At 38.4% G+C, this 16,336-nt stretch overlaps 1 protein-coding gene across 2 annotated transcripts in view; it reads left to right on the top strand.

Annotated features, from left to right (window-relative positions):
- FGD4 (FYVE, RhoGEF and PH domain containing 4) overlaps positions 1-15,266 on the top strand; it is a 200,660-nt gene extending 185,394 nt beyond the window's left edge. For both annotated transcript variants that reach the window (XM_060112402.1, XM_060112403.1), the window contains exons 11-17: positions 1,085-1,257; positions 4,498-4,528; positions 4,766-4,858; positions 5,220-5,345; positions 9,517-9,657; positions 12,373-12,513; positions 14,620-15,266. In XM_060112402.1, the coding sequence (XP_059968385.1) occupies positions 1,085-1,257; positions 4,498-4,528; positions 4,766-4,858; positions 5,220-5,345; positions 9,517-9,657; positions 12,373-12,513; positions 14,620-14,877 (963 nt within the window). In that variant the 3' untranslated portion in view covers positions 14,878-15,266. The remainder of the gene's footprint in view (positions 1-1,084; positions 1,258-4,497; positions 4,529-4,765; positions 4,859-5,219; positions 5,346-9,516; positions 9,658-12,372; positions 12,514-14,619) is intronic.
- Positions 15,267-16,336: the final 1,070 nt, after the last annotated feature.

Raw genomic sequence — 16,336 nt, forward strand, 5'->3', positions numbered from 1 at the left:
AGTTGTGGCTCACCGGCTCTAGAGCGCAGGTTCTGTAGCTGTGGCGCACGTGCCCAGTTGCTCCGTGGCATGTGGGATCTTCCTGGACCAGGGCTCGAACCTGTGTCCCCTGCATTGGCAGGCGGATTCTTAACCACTGCACCACCAGGGAAGTCCAGGAGCTGTTCATGGTTGACTAGAAATGAGGCACTAATTTGATTCAGTTTCAAAATAAGGTTCTTCATTTTAAATAAAGACTTTTTGCTAAAATAAATGACTTTTCTGTTAATTCATACATGATGAATTCTTAAGCAAGATGTGGGACAGTATAAAACAGTGACTGTTTTTCTACAGAGGATTTAGTGTGCTAACCCATGTTCTAATGAAATTTGAACTTATAATTTGCCTACTTTTTTTTTTTTTTTTTTTTTTGCGGTACGCGGGCCTCTCACTGCTGTGGCCTCTCCCGCTGCGGAGCACAGGCTCCGGACGCGCAGGCTCAGCGGCCATGGCTCACGGGACCAGCCGCCCCGCGGCATGTGGGATCCTCCCGGACCAGGGCACGAACCCGTGTCCCCTGCATCGGCAGGCGGACTCTCAACCACTACGCCACCAGGGAAGCCCTGCCTACTTTTTTAAACTTAACATTAAACATATTGGTAAAAATAATTGCTAAATATTAATCTTTTGCTCTAACAGCTATTGTAGACTTGTTGCCTGACACAACAGTTAGAAATTTTATTCTCTAAGGGCTTCAACTTACGTGGTTGAGAACTTCAGTTTCTGGTATATAGAGGTCCTTAAAAATTGTTGCTGAGCTTAACTTCCTTAACTAATTTCCTTACTAGTACAAAATGATGATTGGTTTACTTAAATATTAATAAAATATTTATGAACCAACACAGGGGGGAAATATATGTTACAAATTTTAAAATATGACAATTTTGATACAAGCATAAAAGCTCTCTGGTATTTAAGTAATTTTTCTCACATAGAAAGTATGGTATTCCCTGGAATTTTTGTCTAGGGCTACTTTCAATATTGGTCACTTTCCTCTGTCTTCTTTGTTTTCCTGTTTTTTGACACGTGTTCTGCCTTCTTGCAGTTCAACAACATGTTGCTGTACTGTGTGCCAAGATTCAGCTTGGTGGGCTCTAAATTCACAGTTCGAACCAGGGTTGGCATTGATGGAATGAAAATTGTAGAGACTCACAATGAGGAATATCCACACACTTTCCAGGTATCCGGGAAAGAGAGAACACTGGAACTGCAAGCCAGGTAAGAGAACCATTCCTCTCTCACAACTTTACAAAAGAATCAGAATAAATTGTAGGACAAAATAATTCTGAGGATCTATCCCATGTCTGGTTGGACATAAATGGAAAGAGGTAAGCTCCTGAAAGTCAAGAATTATGTCTCCCCTTTTGGTTCCTCTGTAGTGCCTAGGATAGTGGTTTTTCAGACAGTAAGCATTCAGTAAATTAAAGTGACCGAATTTTTGCATTCAAGCCAAAGTTTTGAGTCTTCTAGGAAAAAGTTCTCTAACCTTTTTTCCGCCATCCTTCCTTTTGGTCCACAAATGTTTGTTGATGTTTATTATTTCATGATAAATGTTGAAGCTTTAACTATCTGTCCTTCAGAGACTCTGCATTCATAGGACTTAATGGCACTTTGATGGAAAGGATGATTTTGGAAATCAATCATTTTGGAGGCATTTTGGAAAAGATGATTCTTCTGCCACAGTTGAGGATACATGAAGGGGGCCATTTGGGGCTCTAGTAGCCTCTAGCAACCAGGACTTCTGGAAGGGGTGGCTCTTCTTATATGTTTATTGAGTGGGAGAGAAAGAGCTGGAGGCCTAGCATCCACCCCCCTAGCATAACCATGTTTGGAAAGAAAAAAACAAAACAAAACATGAGAACCACTGTAGTAGATCACAGCTACCTCATGCGTGAACCTCTAGAAGACAGAGTGCTGTCAGGTTTTAAAATATCTGCTTTAAGAAACTGTCATCCATTTATCCTATTAAAAAAAAAAACCTAACATGGTGAAAATTGAGATACACCAAAAGTTCACAGATCAGAGGTTAACTACTGATCCCAGCTCTGATGGTTTTCATACCCTAGAATCCATGGAGAATCAGAGAGCCCTTCTGTTCCTTTCTATTCCTTTGCACCAATAGCATGTGGTTCTGACTGCTTAGGTGAAGTCATCCTGGATATTTGTGTTTAGTAACTATATACAAGCTTAAACTTCACATTTTCAAAATAGAATAAATTATTTTAATAGGAATCTGTACCCAGGGAGCCAGGGAATTGGTGATTATAGATATGGAACATGTGGCAGGTTAGGAAAGTTTGAAGAAATACCTAGCCAGTTCTTTGATTTCCCACAGAAAATATATAATGAACCTGCATTACTTAGGGAGCTGCCAGGAGACTGCCCTGAGGATTAGGAGGCAGCATTTCAAGCATGAGTTAAAATGGTGGAGGACTTGGCTTTGGATGTTATGGTTTCCCTACTTTATCATGGTGGGATTTGGACCCCAGCCATCAAACCCAAGAGAACAACTTATGTTACTGTACTTGGAAGCTCCTGACCTAAGTCCTCACTCAGTGGTTGACTCCCTGAATGATTGGCCCTGGCCACAGAGAAAACTCATCAATTGTTCTGATCATCATAGAAGTCTTCATTACAGATGAATGAAGGTTCTGCTGGCTCTGAATATCAGCATAGTTCCAAATCTGCAAACCCGAGAGATGTGTCTGAATAGCAGAAGAGAGATTATCAAGGATTCTTGGGTTGCCTGAGTTGAGAGGGACTCCAGCCCCCCTCCATTAGCAGGTTGGGCTGTTTTTGCTTCAGGATGGGGCTGATTCATGAAAAATTTTCTTAAGTACAGGCAGTTATCATTTTGTAGAGTTCCAATATGCACTATTGGATACATTCCAGTTAGTACTGAAAACACATTCATTTTTCCTTAAATTTCTTATTCCCCTAATCTCATTGCTTTAGTTGTATTTATGATTATATGATGAATTGAAGATCTGAATGAAGTGTGATTATTTATCTTCTGGTCTATAATTTATCTTCTGGTCTCTCTCAAGAATGTAGACAAACACTGAAATTCTCAGAAAGTCTGAAGGATTACATGGAACCCCAAATTGGGTATATATTTGGTGATATTTAAAGAGAATTCACTTCTGAAGCCAACACAGAAAAAAATGTTCTGCTTTTCTTATTAAATAAGTCAGCCTGAAGACTGACCTCTCACACTCTGCTTCCGCTTCCATATTCAAAGGAACATAAACTTTTTTTTGTGTGTGGAACGCGGGCCTCTCATGGTTCATGGTTTAAAAATCTGCCATGATTGAGAAAGTAAAACAAAAGGCATTAAAGACTTGTCAAGTTACTTTGCATTTAAAAGCAGCTAGCAAATAACTATGCTTCCAGAGCAATAGAGCTGATTTTGTGGGGGTGGGGCATAGCATTAGGGAGAAACCTTTTTTTTTTTTTTTTTTTTCTTTTTGCGGTACGTGGGCCCCCCACCGCTGCGGCCTCCCCCACTGCAGAGCACAGGCTCCGGACGCGCAGGCCCAGCGGCCATGGCTCACGGGCCCAGCCGCTCCACGGCACGTGGGATCATCCCGGACCGGGGCACGAACCCATGTCCCCCGCATCAGCAGGCAGACTCTCAACCACTGTGCCACCAGGGAAGCCCGGGAGAAACCTTTTTTTGAGGGGCAAGATTAAAACCCCTGCCCCCACCAAGGTTCTTGGTTCAGGATCCCCAGGTGAAATATAAGCAGAATCTTACATTTGACATGCACGGATTCCAGCAGTATTCCTGGCACATCATGATACTCAGTTTTTGTGAGAAAGATGGATGGTGTCACACGGATGGTATGATCACAGACTTATACATATGTGAGACCTGTGGGACTCTGGCATGTGACATTCAGGCTGGGACAGGGACTCAGACTTAGCCCTAGCCTACCAAATACATGCAAACAAATAGAGCCTACTCTTCACAGTCCCTCAGTTTGGAGATCTTACTGAGTCCAAAGTCTACTAAAAGGGAAATTTTTTCCCAACAGAAAATTATTAAATACTGGGGTTCATTAATCTGTGAAACCACCTTCCTACAGGCATTTAAATCTTCGTTGTGTTTTATCTGTAATGAATTAGGTATGGTATTGCCTGAAGCCTAGCAAAATAGAATTAAATTGTTTACCAAAGGAAATGTTACGTAGCTCCCTAAGGCCTTACACAGATAATTTATAGTCTCAAGGATAATTGCAATCTTTTCTAAGATGGGTTGTGACTAGCAGCCTTTCAAAGCCTCATGTGTTTTCATAAAGGTGAATTGGAAGACTAGGCCTATATCTTATAACTCCTTCTTGGACATCCCTGAATTTTCCAGAAAGTTGGAATAACGTAAATACAGTTGCATGCACCAGGTATAACTCATTAATGTTCTCTTTATTCACTTTAATTTTTTGTTGTTGTTTGTTTTAGTTCTGAGCAAGACAAAGAAGAATGGATCAAGGTAAACCTGATTTCTATTTTCATTTTTGTTTTGTGGTAACCTCTGTATGTGTACCCAGATGTGCACATATTGTTGTATTATACACATATTGTAGTCATCAGAACATATTGTAGTCATCAGAATACGGTCATTTAATTTTTAAGGTGATTTCCATCCTAGATATTTGTTTAATAAAATGTTTTTATTAATTTGCATGTGATACTTTAGTAAGTGCTTTGAATTTCATGTATATTTTAGGCACTTCAAGAGACTATTGATGCTTTCCATCAGAGGCATGAAACCTTCAGAAATGCAATTGCCAAGGATAATGACATTCACTCAGAGGTTTCTGTAAGTTGAATTAAATTCTTTAAGTTCTTTTCTCTTTGCAGTTGCAGAAGATCTATCTAGTTATTTTGTTACCCAGTCTTTTCCCTTTGCATTGCCAAAATTGGCTATTTGGACAGAATCTCATTTCTTCTTTGATGAATACAATAGAGTGCCTTTTCATGCTGCTTAAATGTCTTTGAACCTTTTTTTTTTTTCTCTTTTTCTGGATCTTGAGTTTCAGAACATGGTATGAGCAATGTTGTTAAAATTCTTTTTAAAATAAATGAATGGATGGATGGATGGATGGATGGATGGATGGATGGATGGATGGATGGAAATGACAGTTTTTGCCATTAAAATTGAATCTCTCTTTCCTTTTTAGACTGCTGAGCTAGGAAAAAGAGCCCCAAGATGGATCCGAGATAATGAAGTTACAATGTGTATGAAATGCAAGGAGCCTTTTAATGCCCTGACAAGGAGAAGGCATCATTGTCGAGCATGTGGACATGTATGTGAGCTTTCTTGGTCATTAAGATTGTTAGTCATTATATAAGTGTTGTAAAATCATTAACTTGGAAAAAAACAAAGAAATCATTCAATAAATCACTTAGTTGATAAACTTGTTGGTGATAACTTTATGCAAAACACTGTGCTGGGTCCTGGAGAAAAACTGGTAAGTAAAATGGTAGCCAGCTTCACAGAGCTCACATTCTAATGGAGAAAACAGACCAAATTAACAGGCAAGCATTTCAAATACTATAAATGCAATAAGAAATCAAGAAGTTAAAATGGGGAATAATGGTAATGGAAGAGGATTTGGAACCAATTTTAGTTAGAAAAATGAAGACCTATCTGAGGTGTTGATATTTAAGCTGATGCCTAAAAGGTGAGAAAGAGCTAACCATAAGAAAGAAGGCAGGAAGAGCGTTCAGGCAGTGAGAGTTGTATGTCAAAAGCCCTGAGGTAGAAAAGAGCTTCATCTATTCTTTTTAATTTATTAATTAATTAATTAATTAATTTTGCGGTACGTGGGCCTCTCACTGTTGTGCCCTCTCCCGTTGTGGAGCACAGGCTCCGGACGCGCAGGCTCAGTGGCCGTGGCTCACGAGCCCAGCTGCTCCGTGGCATGTGGTATCTTCCCGGACGGGGGCATGAACCCATGTCCCCAGCATCGGCAGGCGGACTCTCAACCAGTGCGCCACCAGGGAAGCCCAATTTTTTTTATTTTTTAAAATAAATTTATTTATTTAATTTTGGCTGCATTGGGTCTTCATTGCTGAACACAGGCTTTCTATTTATTTGCAGCGAGTGGGGGCTACTCTTCGTTGTGGTGCATGGGCTTCTCGCTGCAGTGGCTTCTCTTGTTGCAGAGCATGGGCTCTAGGCATGCGGGCTTCAGTAGTTGTGGCACGCAGGCTCACTCGTTGTGGCCCACGGGCTCTAGAGCACAGGCTCAGTAGTTGTGGCCCACGGGCTTAGTTGCTCCACGGCATGTGGGATCTTCCCGGGCTAGGGCTCAAACCCGTATCCCCTGCATTGGCAGGCAGATTCTCAACCCCTGTGCCACCAGGGAAGCCCTGATCTATTCTTGAGACTGCCAAAAGGTCATGTAGCTGGAGCATAATGAGCAATCTAAGAAATAGAAAGATAAATAATAACCAAAGGAGTCAATGACTTTGAGAAAATATGAGATGGAACCTATAGCTTAAGTAGAAGTTCAGACTTTTTTTTTTTTTTTTTTTTTGCGGTGCACGGGCCTCTTACTGTTGTAGCCTCTCCCGTTGCGGAGCACAGGCTCCGGACGCGCAGGCTCAGCGGCCATGGCTCACAGGCCCAGCCGCTCCGCGACCTGTGGGATCTTCCCGGACTGGGGCACGAACCCGTGTCCCCTGCATCGGCAGGTGGACTCTCAACCACTGTGCCACCAGGGAAGCCCCGAAGTTCAGACTTTTGGTGGGGAGAGGGAAACTTCCCTCCATTATAACGGAAAGGATAAAGGGAAAGATGAGTGGAAATGTAGGTGTGTTTTTGATTTAGTGGTGGGAAATGAGGGAATATAGGTCTGATAATATCTACATATTCATTGAAGTATGAGGAAGAGTCATCATCTGAAAGTGAAGGGGGAAGTAAGGGGGGGGGGGACATTTGAGAAAGAGAGCTAAGTATGTAATAGTTGTCTCTGGGCAGGAAAAGTGAACCTACCAACGAAACAAAGATACCCATTAGAGGTTTATGGTTATAAATTTAAAAGGACACAGTAGTCCATTTAATGGAATGAAATATCTCTCACAAGATTCAGCAACTCAAGCCATCTAAGGCAGTTGACAGGTTTTCAGGGATTGAATTGTTTCATATGGAAAGAGTGAGAAGGAACAAAGCATGACCTGAAGTTGGAGAGAAGTAGCAGCAGGTTTTGGAGGGCCTTGTAAACCAAGTTGAAGATTAATACTTTCTTCTAAAAAACAATACATAAGCATAGAGAAGGGTAGGCATTGTAGTGTCATGACTGAATGTATTATTAGTATGCTTTCGTGCAACAGTTTTTATTGATAGTACTTTCAGATTATTCTCAATTACATTGCAGATTTATTCTTCCTTTTTACCTAAGTTTTTTTGGTTTTTTGTTTTGTTTTGTTTTTTATGGTACGCGGGCCTCTCACTGTTGTGGCCTCTCCCATTGCGGAGCACAGGCTCTGGACGCGCAGGCTCAGCAGCCATGGCTCACGGGCCCAGCCACTCCGCGGCATGTAGGATCCTCCCGGACCGGGGCACGAACCCGTGTCCCCTGCATTGGCAGGTGGACTCTCAACCCCTGCGCCACCAGGGCAGCCCTTCCTTTTTACCTAAGTTTTGACTCAGTGAGACAGTTTTATAATCAAAATCAAATTGATAGCAAACATCTTTTTTTTTCCCCCTCAGTGTAAAACTTTTTAAAATCTTTCATTGAATTTGCTTGAAATGATTTCAGATATTGACATACTTGCTTTCAGTAAACAAACAAAAATGTGAATGTACTATGACATACTTTGAAAATAAATATTAGTTGATATGAATTTGCAGATACAGACATGTCTAATTTTAAATCCTAGGGTAATTTCATTGAAATTATGAGAAAACAATGAACAATGTTTTATTATGAATTTTACATTATGTGAATCTAAACCAAAAGTTTTACTAATATTTATGTTTCTTAAATATAGTTTGTCCACTATAAATGAGGGAAAATATTCTTCTAGAAGCAAGAAGATAATTTTATTTATTTATTTATTTATTTGGCTGCATCAGGTCTTAGTTGCACCATGCGGGATCCTTGTTGTGGCATGTGGGATGTTTCATTGCAGCACGCAGACTTCTCTCTAGTTGTGGCATGTGGGCTCCAGAGCATGCAGGCTCAGTAGTTGCGGTGCACGGGCTCTCTAGTTGTGGCACACGGGCTCTAGAGTGCGCGAGTTCTGTAGTTGCAGCATGCAGGCTTAGTCACCCTGCAGCAGGTGAAACCGTAGTTCCCCCACCAGAGATTGAACCCACGTCCCCTGTATTGGAAGGCAGATTCTTAACCACTGGACTACCAGGGAAGTCCCCAAGAAGATAATTTTTTAAACTGCAAGGTTATTTTTTAAACAGTGACTGTAAATAGTGAGCAAAATACACAAGGACAATTTCTCATAGAGCTTACAGCCTAGTGAGGGTGACAAACATTAATCGAAAAATCACACAAGTATATGATTAAAAATTGTGATCAGTGCATGCAAAAAGCACATGGAGGTCTTCCCTGGTGGCGCAGTGGTTGAGAATCTGCCTGCTAATGCAGGGGACACGGGTTCGAGCCCTGGTCTGGGAGGATCCCACATGCCGTGGAGCAACTAGGCCCATGAGCCACAACTACCAAGCCTGCGCGTCTGAAGCCTGTGCTCCTCAACAAGAGAGGCCCACGCACCGCGATGAAGAGTGGCCTCCACTTGCCACAGCTAGAGAAAGCCCTCGCACAGAAACGAAGACCCAACACAGCAAAAATAAATAAATAAAAATTAATAAACTCCTACCCCCAACATCTTCTAAAACAAGGACCAGTCATGAGGCTATAATGGTCCAAATCAGGACATTGATAGCTTGGACTCAGGTACTTGCAAGGAAGATGTAGAAAAATGGACAGATTGAAAAAATATCTAGGAGATAAAATCAGCAGGACTTTATAACATGGTGAATCTATGGGGTGAGGTAGAGAGAGGTATCGGGATGACTCCTAGGTTTCTGACTTGCCATAACTGTTTAGAAGGCTGTGCTATTTCCAGCAATAGAGAGTACTCTGAGAGGGGAACAGGTTGGGAGGGACCAAGTGTGATAAGGAGAAAGCTGGGAGCAAGGTAGACCATGAATTCATTTGGGGAAGATATAAAACGTCCAGAGGTATGAAGTGTAATGGTCTAGACCAAGCCTTTGAAGAGCTCCTACCTTTAGGGCCAGGAAGAGAAGGTTGAGCAAGCAGAGCCCATCACAAACAGCATTATAATACATGACAAATACTCCAAGTGTTCATGGGGATATTGTTAGTCTGATAAAAATTTGCCTTTTACATTTAACTTTTTCTCATTTATTATTACCTATAACTGATTATTGCTTAAATCTTGTTATTTTTTAAATATGATTATTCACTCTTCTTTATTTTTTCTTAATTTAAGGTGGTTTGTTGGAAGTGTTCTGATTATAAAGCTCAACTTGAGTATGATGGTGGTAAATTGAGCAAAGTTTGTAAAGACTGTTATCAGATAATAAGTGGATTCACAGACAGTGAAGAAAAGAAAAGAAAAGGAATTTTAGAGGTATGAAATATTAAATATTGGATATCTTTCAGATTTTTATACTAGAAACAGAATTTTTTTAACTCTGAAGAATACAAATAATATATTTTGTTATTTCTCTTAGTATTTAACAATTTGGACTATGATGAGCAAGATTTATACTTTTGTTCTATAGCTGACTCTTGGGGTCATGCTCAGTTGTACAGAAAGAAGAGGGACAGTGCTATGTTAACCAATGTGCATTTGAGAGTAAATCCAGTCCTTCCTTGGCATCTGCGGGGGATTGGTTCCAGGAACCCCCACAGATACCAAAATCCATGGATGCTCAAGTTTCTTATATACAGTGGTGTGATACAGCCAGCCCTCCATATCCTCAGGTTCTGCATCCACAGATATGGAGGGCTGATTGTGTATTGATTTTGTGAAGGTAGATGTGGTCAAATATTAGAGTGTTAATTGACATCTCTTCTAATGCCCAACTTAATACTATATATATTTTTTAAGAGGAAAGCTTTTCTCTCAGTTTCATCATATTGGCTTTGAAAATACTGTATGATATTATTAAAATTTAGATTAAAGTCTTATTACCTGAAAAACTCTTCCAACTTATTGTATTAAAAGAATCATTTAATGGCCAGTGACAGTCATCTGAGAACTGCGTTGAAATATTACTGAAATGTCTCACAAGTAAGTTTGATTCATGTTTTAGATAAATTCAGACCTCCTAAACCTAGGAACTGTAATGCGACTAGTATCTGAAATAAGTTTTATACCCAAAGATATTAACAACATAAGTAATAAACTACATAATAAGGGCTTTGTGACAGAAAGTTCAAGATAGCCTGGAAATATGTGAAGAATAGACTCATGATCAAAATTCTTATGTATCTAAAATCATAGACATACTTGGTTTATTAAGAATTTCTACAATTTATTTAAGAATCAGTGAGTGTTTATTGAACTCTACACTGTATAAACATACAAAAAGTCATTTCTGTTAACTGAAGAAGGATCATAAACTTCAAGGTCCACTTGAGGTTAAAGTACAGGCCCACAAACTATAACTCTGCATTCTTCTAGGGTATAGATGTTGCTTGTATGGCAGACCAGAGTGACTTTCTCTGGCAGGGAGGGTGGAAAGACATGCTTCAGTAGCTTCCAGAAACACAGTCTCGAAAGACTGAACAGCAGCAATGGATGAGACTGGCATAGAATAATGAGTCAAATAACTTGTTTTAAGGGGTGCATTTCAGGCTGTATCTATGAAATAAAATTCTCTAGGTAGTTTTCTAGAAAAACCTGTACTTGGAGGAAAATTAATCAATTACTTACTAGGTTAATACATTTAATCAAATATATTTGTAGTGTGAAGTCCATAAGTAGAAGATAAGTGTGGATGTGTGCATATGCACACACAACATACATATATATTTGAAACTTACTCATGCCAACTAGTTTGTTATGTCCTCTAGACCAAGGATCAACAAATTTTTTCTGTAAAAGGGCAGAGAGAAACTATTTTAGTCTTTGCAGGCTGAAAGGCAAAACTGAGAATATTACTTCTAAAGCAAGAGAGAAAACAAATTTTCTCAAATTTTTATTGACAAAATTAAAAGTAATAATTTAGTATAATTTTTGTAATATGGTAATAAGAAGTATGGAATTCCTTTGGGGGAGGGGAGATAGATAACATTTCACTTAGTTGGAGTCCAAAGTTTTCGTATTCTAAATCATCAGATTGATTTTAATTGTTCATCTGTAAAAACTCTGCTTAGCTCACAGGCCATATAAAAACAGGTGGTGGACTAGCAGTCCATTGTTTGCCGGTCAATGCTTCTTAAACTATCTGTGATGAAGGGCCAGTTTTACTCTCTAAACCATCACGGCTCAGTATTTTTGTAAAATAGACAATTATGTGCTTGGGTATCATCACAAGTCAGATTGCTATAAAAGTTTCTAAATGCTTACTCTTGCTTTCTGTGCTTATCTCGAACTGGTAGCAAAGCAGTTTACAAACCAGCACTGTTCAGTGGATGACACTGGATTTGAGAGATAGAAAATAGATGCAAACCAGTTGCTTTCCATAATATGTGTAATAAAAACCATCATTTAGTCACAGGGTTTTGTTCCCTTTTTAGCCAGTGATTTATGTATTAGGAGACAAAGCAGAAAACCGTACATGGCTCCACAAAGAGTTATTGCAATTTAAAAAACTAAAATTATCTCAGGTATAGGACAAAGGTTGCTGGTAAGTATTTGCCTTTTTGCTATTGCATTCTTCTTACACAGTGACATTGTTATAGCATTGTGGCTAAGAGTTCAGACTCTGGGTCCAGACTCAAATCCTAGCACACCAATTCCTAAATCTTAGGAAAGCTATTTCATCTCTAAACCTCATAATAATGCAAGTAATAACTTTTTGGTGTTGGTGTGAGGATTAAATGATATAAGTAGTGAGCTAAGAAAAGTGCCTTCATAGTAAGCAGTCAATAAATGTTTAATTTTATTTAAATTACAGGTCTGGTAATACAGTTAAAATTGACTTAATTCATCATAGATCTAGATGAATGTTTAAATAATAATTGCAGATGAACCGTCTCTAGACAATCCCGGGAGACATTTTATATAAACACATTGTAATTTATGAATGTTACCTTAAGTTGAATTACCTCTCTATCTGGTTCATTTTGTGTTCATTCGCTCTCTCTCACTGTTTCTTTCCACTGTATTTTCTAGATTGAATCTGCAGAAGTATCTGGAAACAGCGTGGTGTGCAGTTTTCTTCAATATATGGAAAAGTCAAAACCTTGGCAGAAAGCTTGGTGTGTGATCCCCAAACAAGACCCTCTTGTGCTGTACATGTATGGTGCCCCCCAGGTATCTAAACTTCATCTTTCTGAAGGAACAGAGGGAGGCCAGTGGACACTGAACTTAAAATCCTTCCATTACTTCTGTATAAAACAAGAAAATTCACACAGTTTCACTGTTTTTCATTATAATTGAAAAATAATAAGTAACTAAAATTCAAGTTTATTTAGACTGATTCCTTCTATAGCCAATAATTTCTTCAGCCTGTGGATCTTTTGCCCCCTTCTCTCATTCCTATTTAGTGGGTTTGAGAAAATGTGAGTTGAATTAGGAAAGGGCATGGGGAGAAGAGGTTGAATCAGAGGGAGAGGCAAGAAGAAGGAGCCTTTTTAATGATGGGAAATATTAGTAAGCCTTTTTTTTTTTTTCCTGCACGGAGGGATACTTGAAAAAGAAAGGAATGTGAGAAGGTGAATTTAAATCAACCTTGGATTAACATTATCCAATAACAATTTTTTGAGACCTTATGTGAATGGATCTGAGATAAATATATGGGAACAGCAGACATGCACCAGGCACTATGGATTGTGTTGTGCTTAAAAAACCAACAACACTTAAATCAATTGTGCACTCACCTGGAAACATATAAAAATTTTAATGTACCTGTTGTGTTTTAGCCTATATCTACATTAAGTGCTAGTAAAACTTTATTTTAGAAATAGACTAAAAGTGCCGAGGTGTGTGTGTGTGTGTATTTTTAATTGAAGTATAGTTGATTTACAATATTGGGTAAGTTTCAGGTATAAAGCACAGCTATTCATATATATATGTATATATATATATATATATATCTGAATATATATATATATATTTCTTTTTTAGATTATTTTCCCTTATAGGTTATTACATAATATTGAGTATAGTTCCCTGTGTTATACAGATCCTTGTTGCTTATCTATTTTATACATAGTAGTGTATATATGTTAATCCCAGCCTCCTAATTTATCCCTCCTCCCACCCCCTTTTCCCCTTTGGTAACCAAAGTTTGTTTTCTGTGTCTGTGAGTCTCTTTCTGTTTTGGAAATAAGTTCATTAGTGTCTTTTTTTTTCTTTTAGATTCCATATATATCATAAGCGATATCGTATGATATATGTCTTTGTATGGCTTATTTCACTTAGTACGATAATCTCTAGGTCCATCCATGTTGCTGCAAATGGCATTATTTCGTTCTTTTTTATGGCTAAGTAATATTCAATTATATGTATATATACCACATCTTCTTTATCCATTCATCTGTTGATGGACATTTAGGTTGCTTCCATGTCTTGGCTACTGTAAATAGTGCTGCAGTGAACATTGAGGTGCATGTATCTTTTTGAATTGTGGTTTTCTCTGGATACATGCCCAGGAGTGGGATTGCTGGATCATATGGTAGCTCTATTTTTAGAGCTGTTCTCCGTACTGTTTTCCATAGTGGCTGCACCAATTTACATTCCTACCAACAGTGTAGGTGGGTTCCTATTTCTCCATACCCTCTCCAGCATTTATTATTTGTAGACTTTTTGATGATGGCCATTCTGCCCAGTGTGAGGTGATACCTCATTGTAATTTTGATTTACATTTCTTTAAAAATTAGCGATGTTGAGCATCTTTTCATGTGCCTTTTGGCCATCTGTATGTCTTCTTTGAAGAAATGTCTGTTTAGGTCTTCTGCCCATTTTTTGATTGGGTTGTTTGGTTTTTTATTCTGTTTCATTGTTTTTCCTACATTCTTTTTCTGTCCATAAGTAAATTGATGCATGAATAAATGAAACACCAAATAGAACTGCATTTGATAATGAAATCATCATTAACATTTGCTGGTTTTGTACAATAAGATGACTATTCTTCCCTTTTACACTGAATGAAGAGCTGAATGGGCTCCCTCACAAGGAAAGAGGTGTGGGGTCAATGAACTCTAGCTGATTTAGGTGTCAGCACTCATTCATCAGTTCACTCAGGTGACATTACGGGTGGCCTCATACACAAGCACTGTGCTAAAAGCACTGGATCCCCATCTCTCCATGGAGAGTTCACAGTGCAAGTCTGTGGAATGGTGGTAGGAAAGGGGGTTTAGTGGGCGCCGGATCACATCTCACCATGTTTTTTCTTTATGTACCATGCTTTTTTCTTAGGATGTCAGAGCCCAGGCCACCATTCCACTCCTGGGCTACATTGTGGATGATATGCCGAGGAGTGCAGACCTGCCACACAGTTTCAAACTGACCCAGTCCAAGTCTGTGCACAGCTTTGCTGCAGACAGTGAGGAACTGAAACAGAAGTGGCTGAAAATCATCCTTTTAGCTGTCACAGGTGAGACGCCAGATGGTCCTAGTAAGCATCCAGCCACTTTGGACGATCATCCTGAACCTAAGAGAAAATCAGAATGCTGAGTTCCAGGGCCTACTGCGGTATGGAGGGGGGTCTCAAGATTTACAGCTCAAGACATTCTCAGCTCTCTTTATTCATCTCTTAGCACTTTATGTTGAAAAATACAGGCTCATAAATGCATCTTTGGGGGGACTATTTTCCTATGTTTATGTACTCTTACTGAAATTAATGTGTAGAGCCATTCTACCCATAAAGTTTGAAATAATGTGAAAAATGGAGCATTTTTTAATGAGCTATTCCTTGAATATGTACTTTTGTCTTGGAAAGAACTGGTATCAATTCTATCACTTCAGGTTAGAAAAGGCTACTTTCATTTAAGAAATCCTTTAATGTCTTCACTTACACATGTAGGATTTATAACAGTTTGAAAGATATACCTCCATGTTGCCAAAATAGATCCACGTTAAAAATAAAAAATACAGGGACAGTTTAGGCTATTAACTTATTTAATTTAGTTTATAAAGTTCAAGCTGCATATATGATGTACATTCTTTTAAAACAAAAGAAAAAGAAAAAATTGTTGGTATTCAAACTTTCAACTTATTAAGATAATACTTGTTTTTGTAGAAATACTTCTAAGAATAAAATAAGAATCTTAAGTATATAGCAATTATGTATATATAGTATTAAATATGAATATATATATATATATATATACACACATTATACATGCTTTTCTCTTCAGCTTTAGGTTCATATTTGTCTCTAATTTATTTTTTAAATATACAGCATGTTTTATCTTGGAATTGACCAGTGTTCTAAACTTAAGAAATGTTTTTGGTGATTTATGTTTAACTGATTGACATCTAAGGGTCTTGATATTTTTATAATAAAAAGCTGTAATTTATGTGGCATGGGATATATTAGTGAATTCCAACAGTATTTTTAAAGTACTATTTTTCTTTGTTCTGTGCCTATTTAAAACAGTGCCTCTCTTTGAAGGTGCTAATAATACCTACTTAAATATAAGATGAGGGTTTAATTAATGCTTCAGTCTTGATTATTCTGAGATAAAGTGCATTTTGGTCACTGGGATGGTCAAGTCATACAGGTTATTTTACCTTTTACAATCCTCTAATTGTTGCAGCAGTTAATATCAGCATGTACAAGATACCTGACCTTACACAGAACTGGGACATATGGAAACTGCATTTATTGTTATGTTTTTCTTTCCCATAAGACTGTTAATTGTGGTTAAATGAGGACTATATATAATTAACACTTAAGATAACTGTTTGGGCCTATTTGTTTGTCAGATATGAAATAAAATTCACATGGGATAACCTATGATTGAGGGGGATAGATAGGTAATTAAGAAAGTTTATCCTCAACTCTTTAAACCACCTCATTAAAGAAGAGTGGGGAAAAATACAATATAAAAAAGCAATATTTTAATGGCAGGTTTTTCGGGGGGGTACAAGATGATTGACAAGAGTTTGAGCATTCTTTTCCATTTTATCC

Source organism: Mesoplodon densirostris, chromosome 11 (assembly GCF_025265405.1).
Source record: "Mesoplodon densirostris isolate mMesDen1 chromosome 11, mMesDen1 primary haplotype, whole genome shotgun sequence".
Lineage (NCBI taxonomy): Eukaryota > Metazoa > Chordata > Mammalia > Artiodactyla > Ziphiidae > Mesoplodon > Mesoplodon densirostris.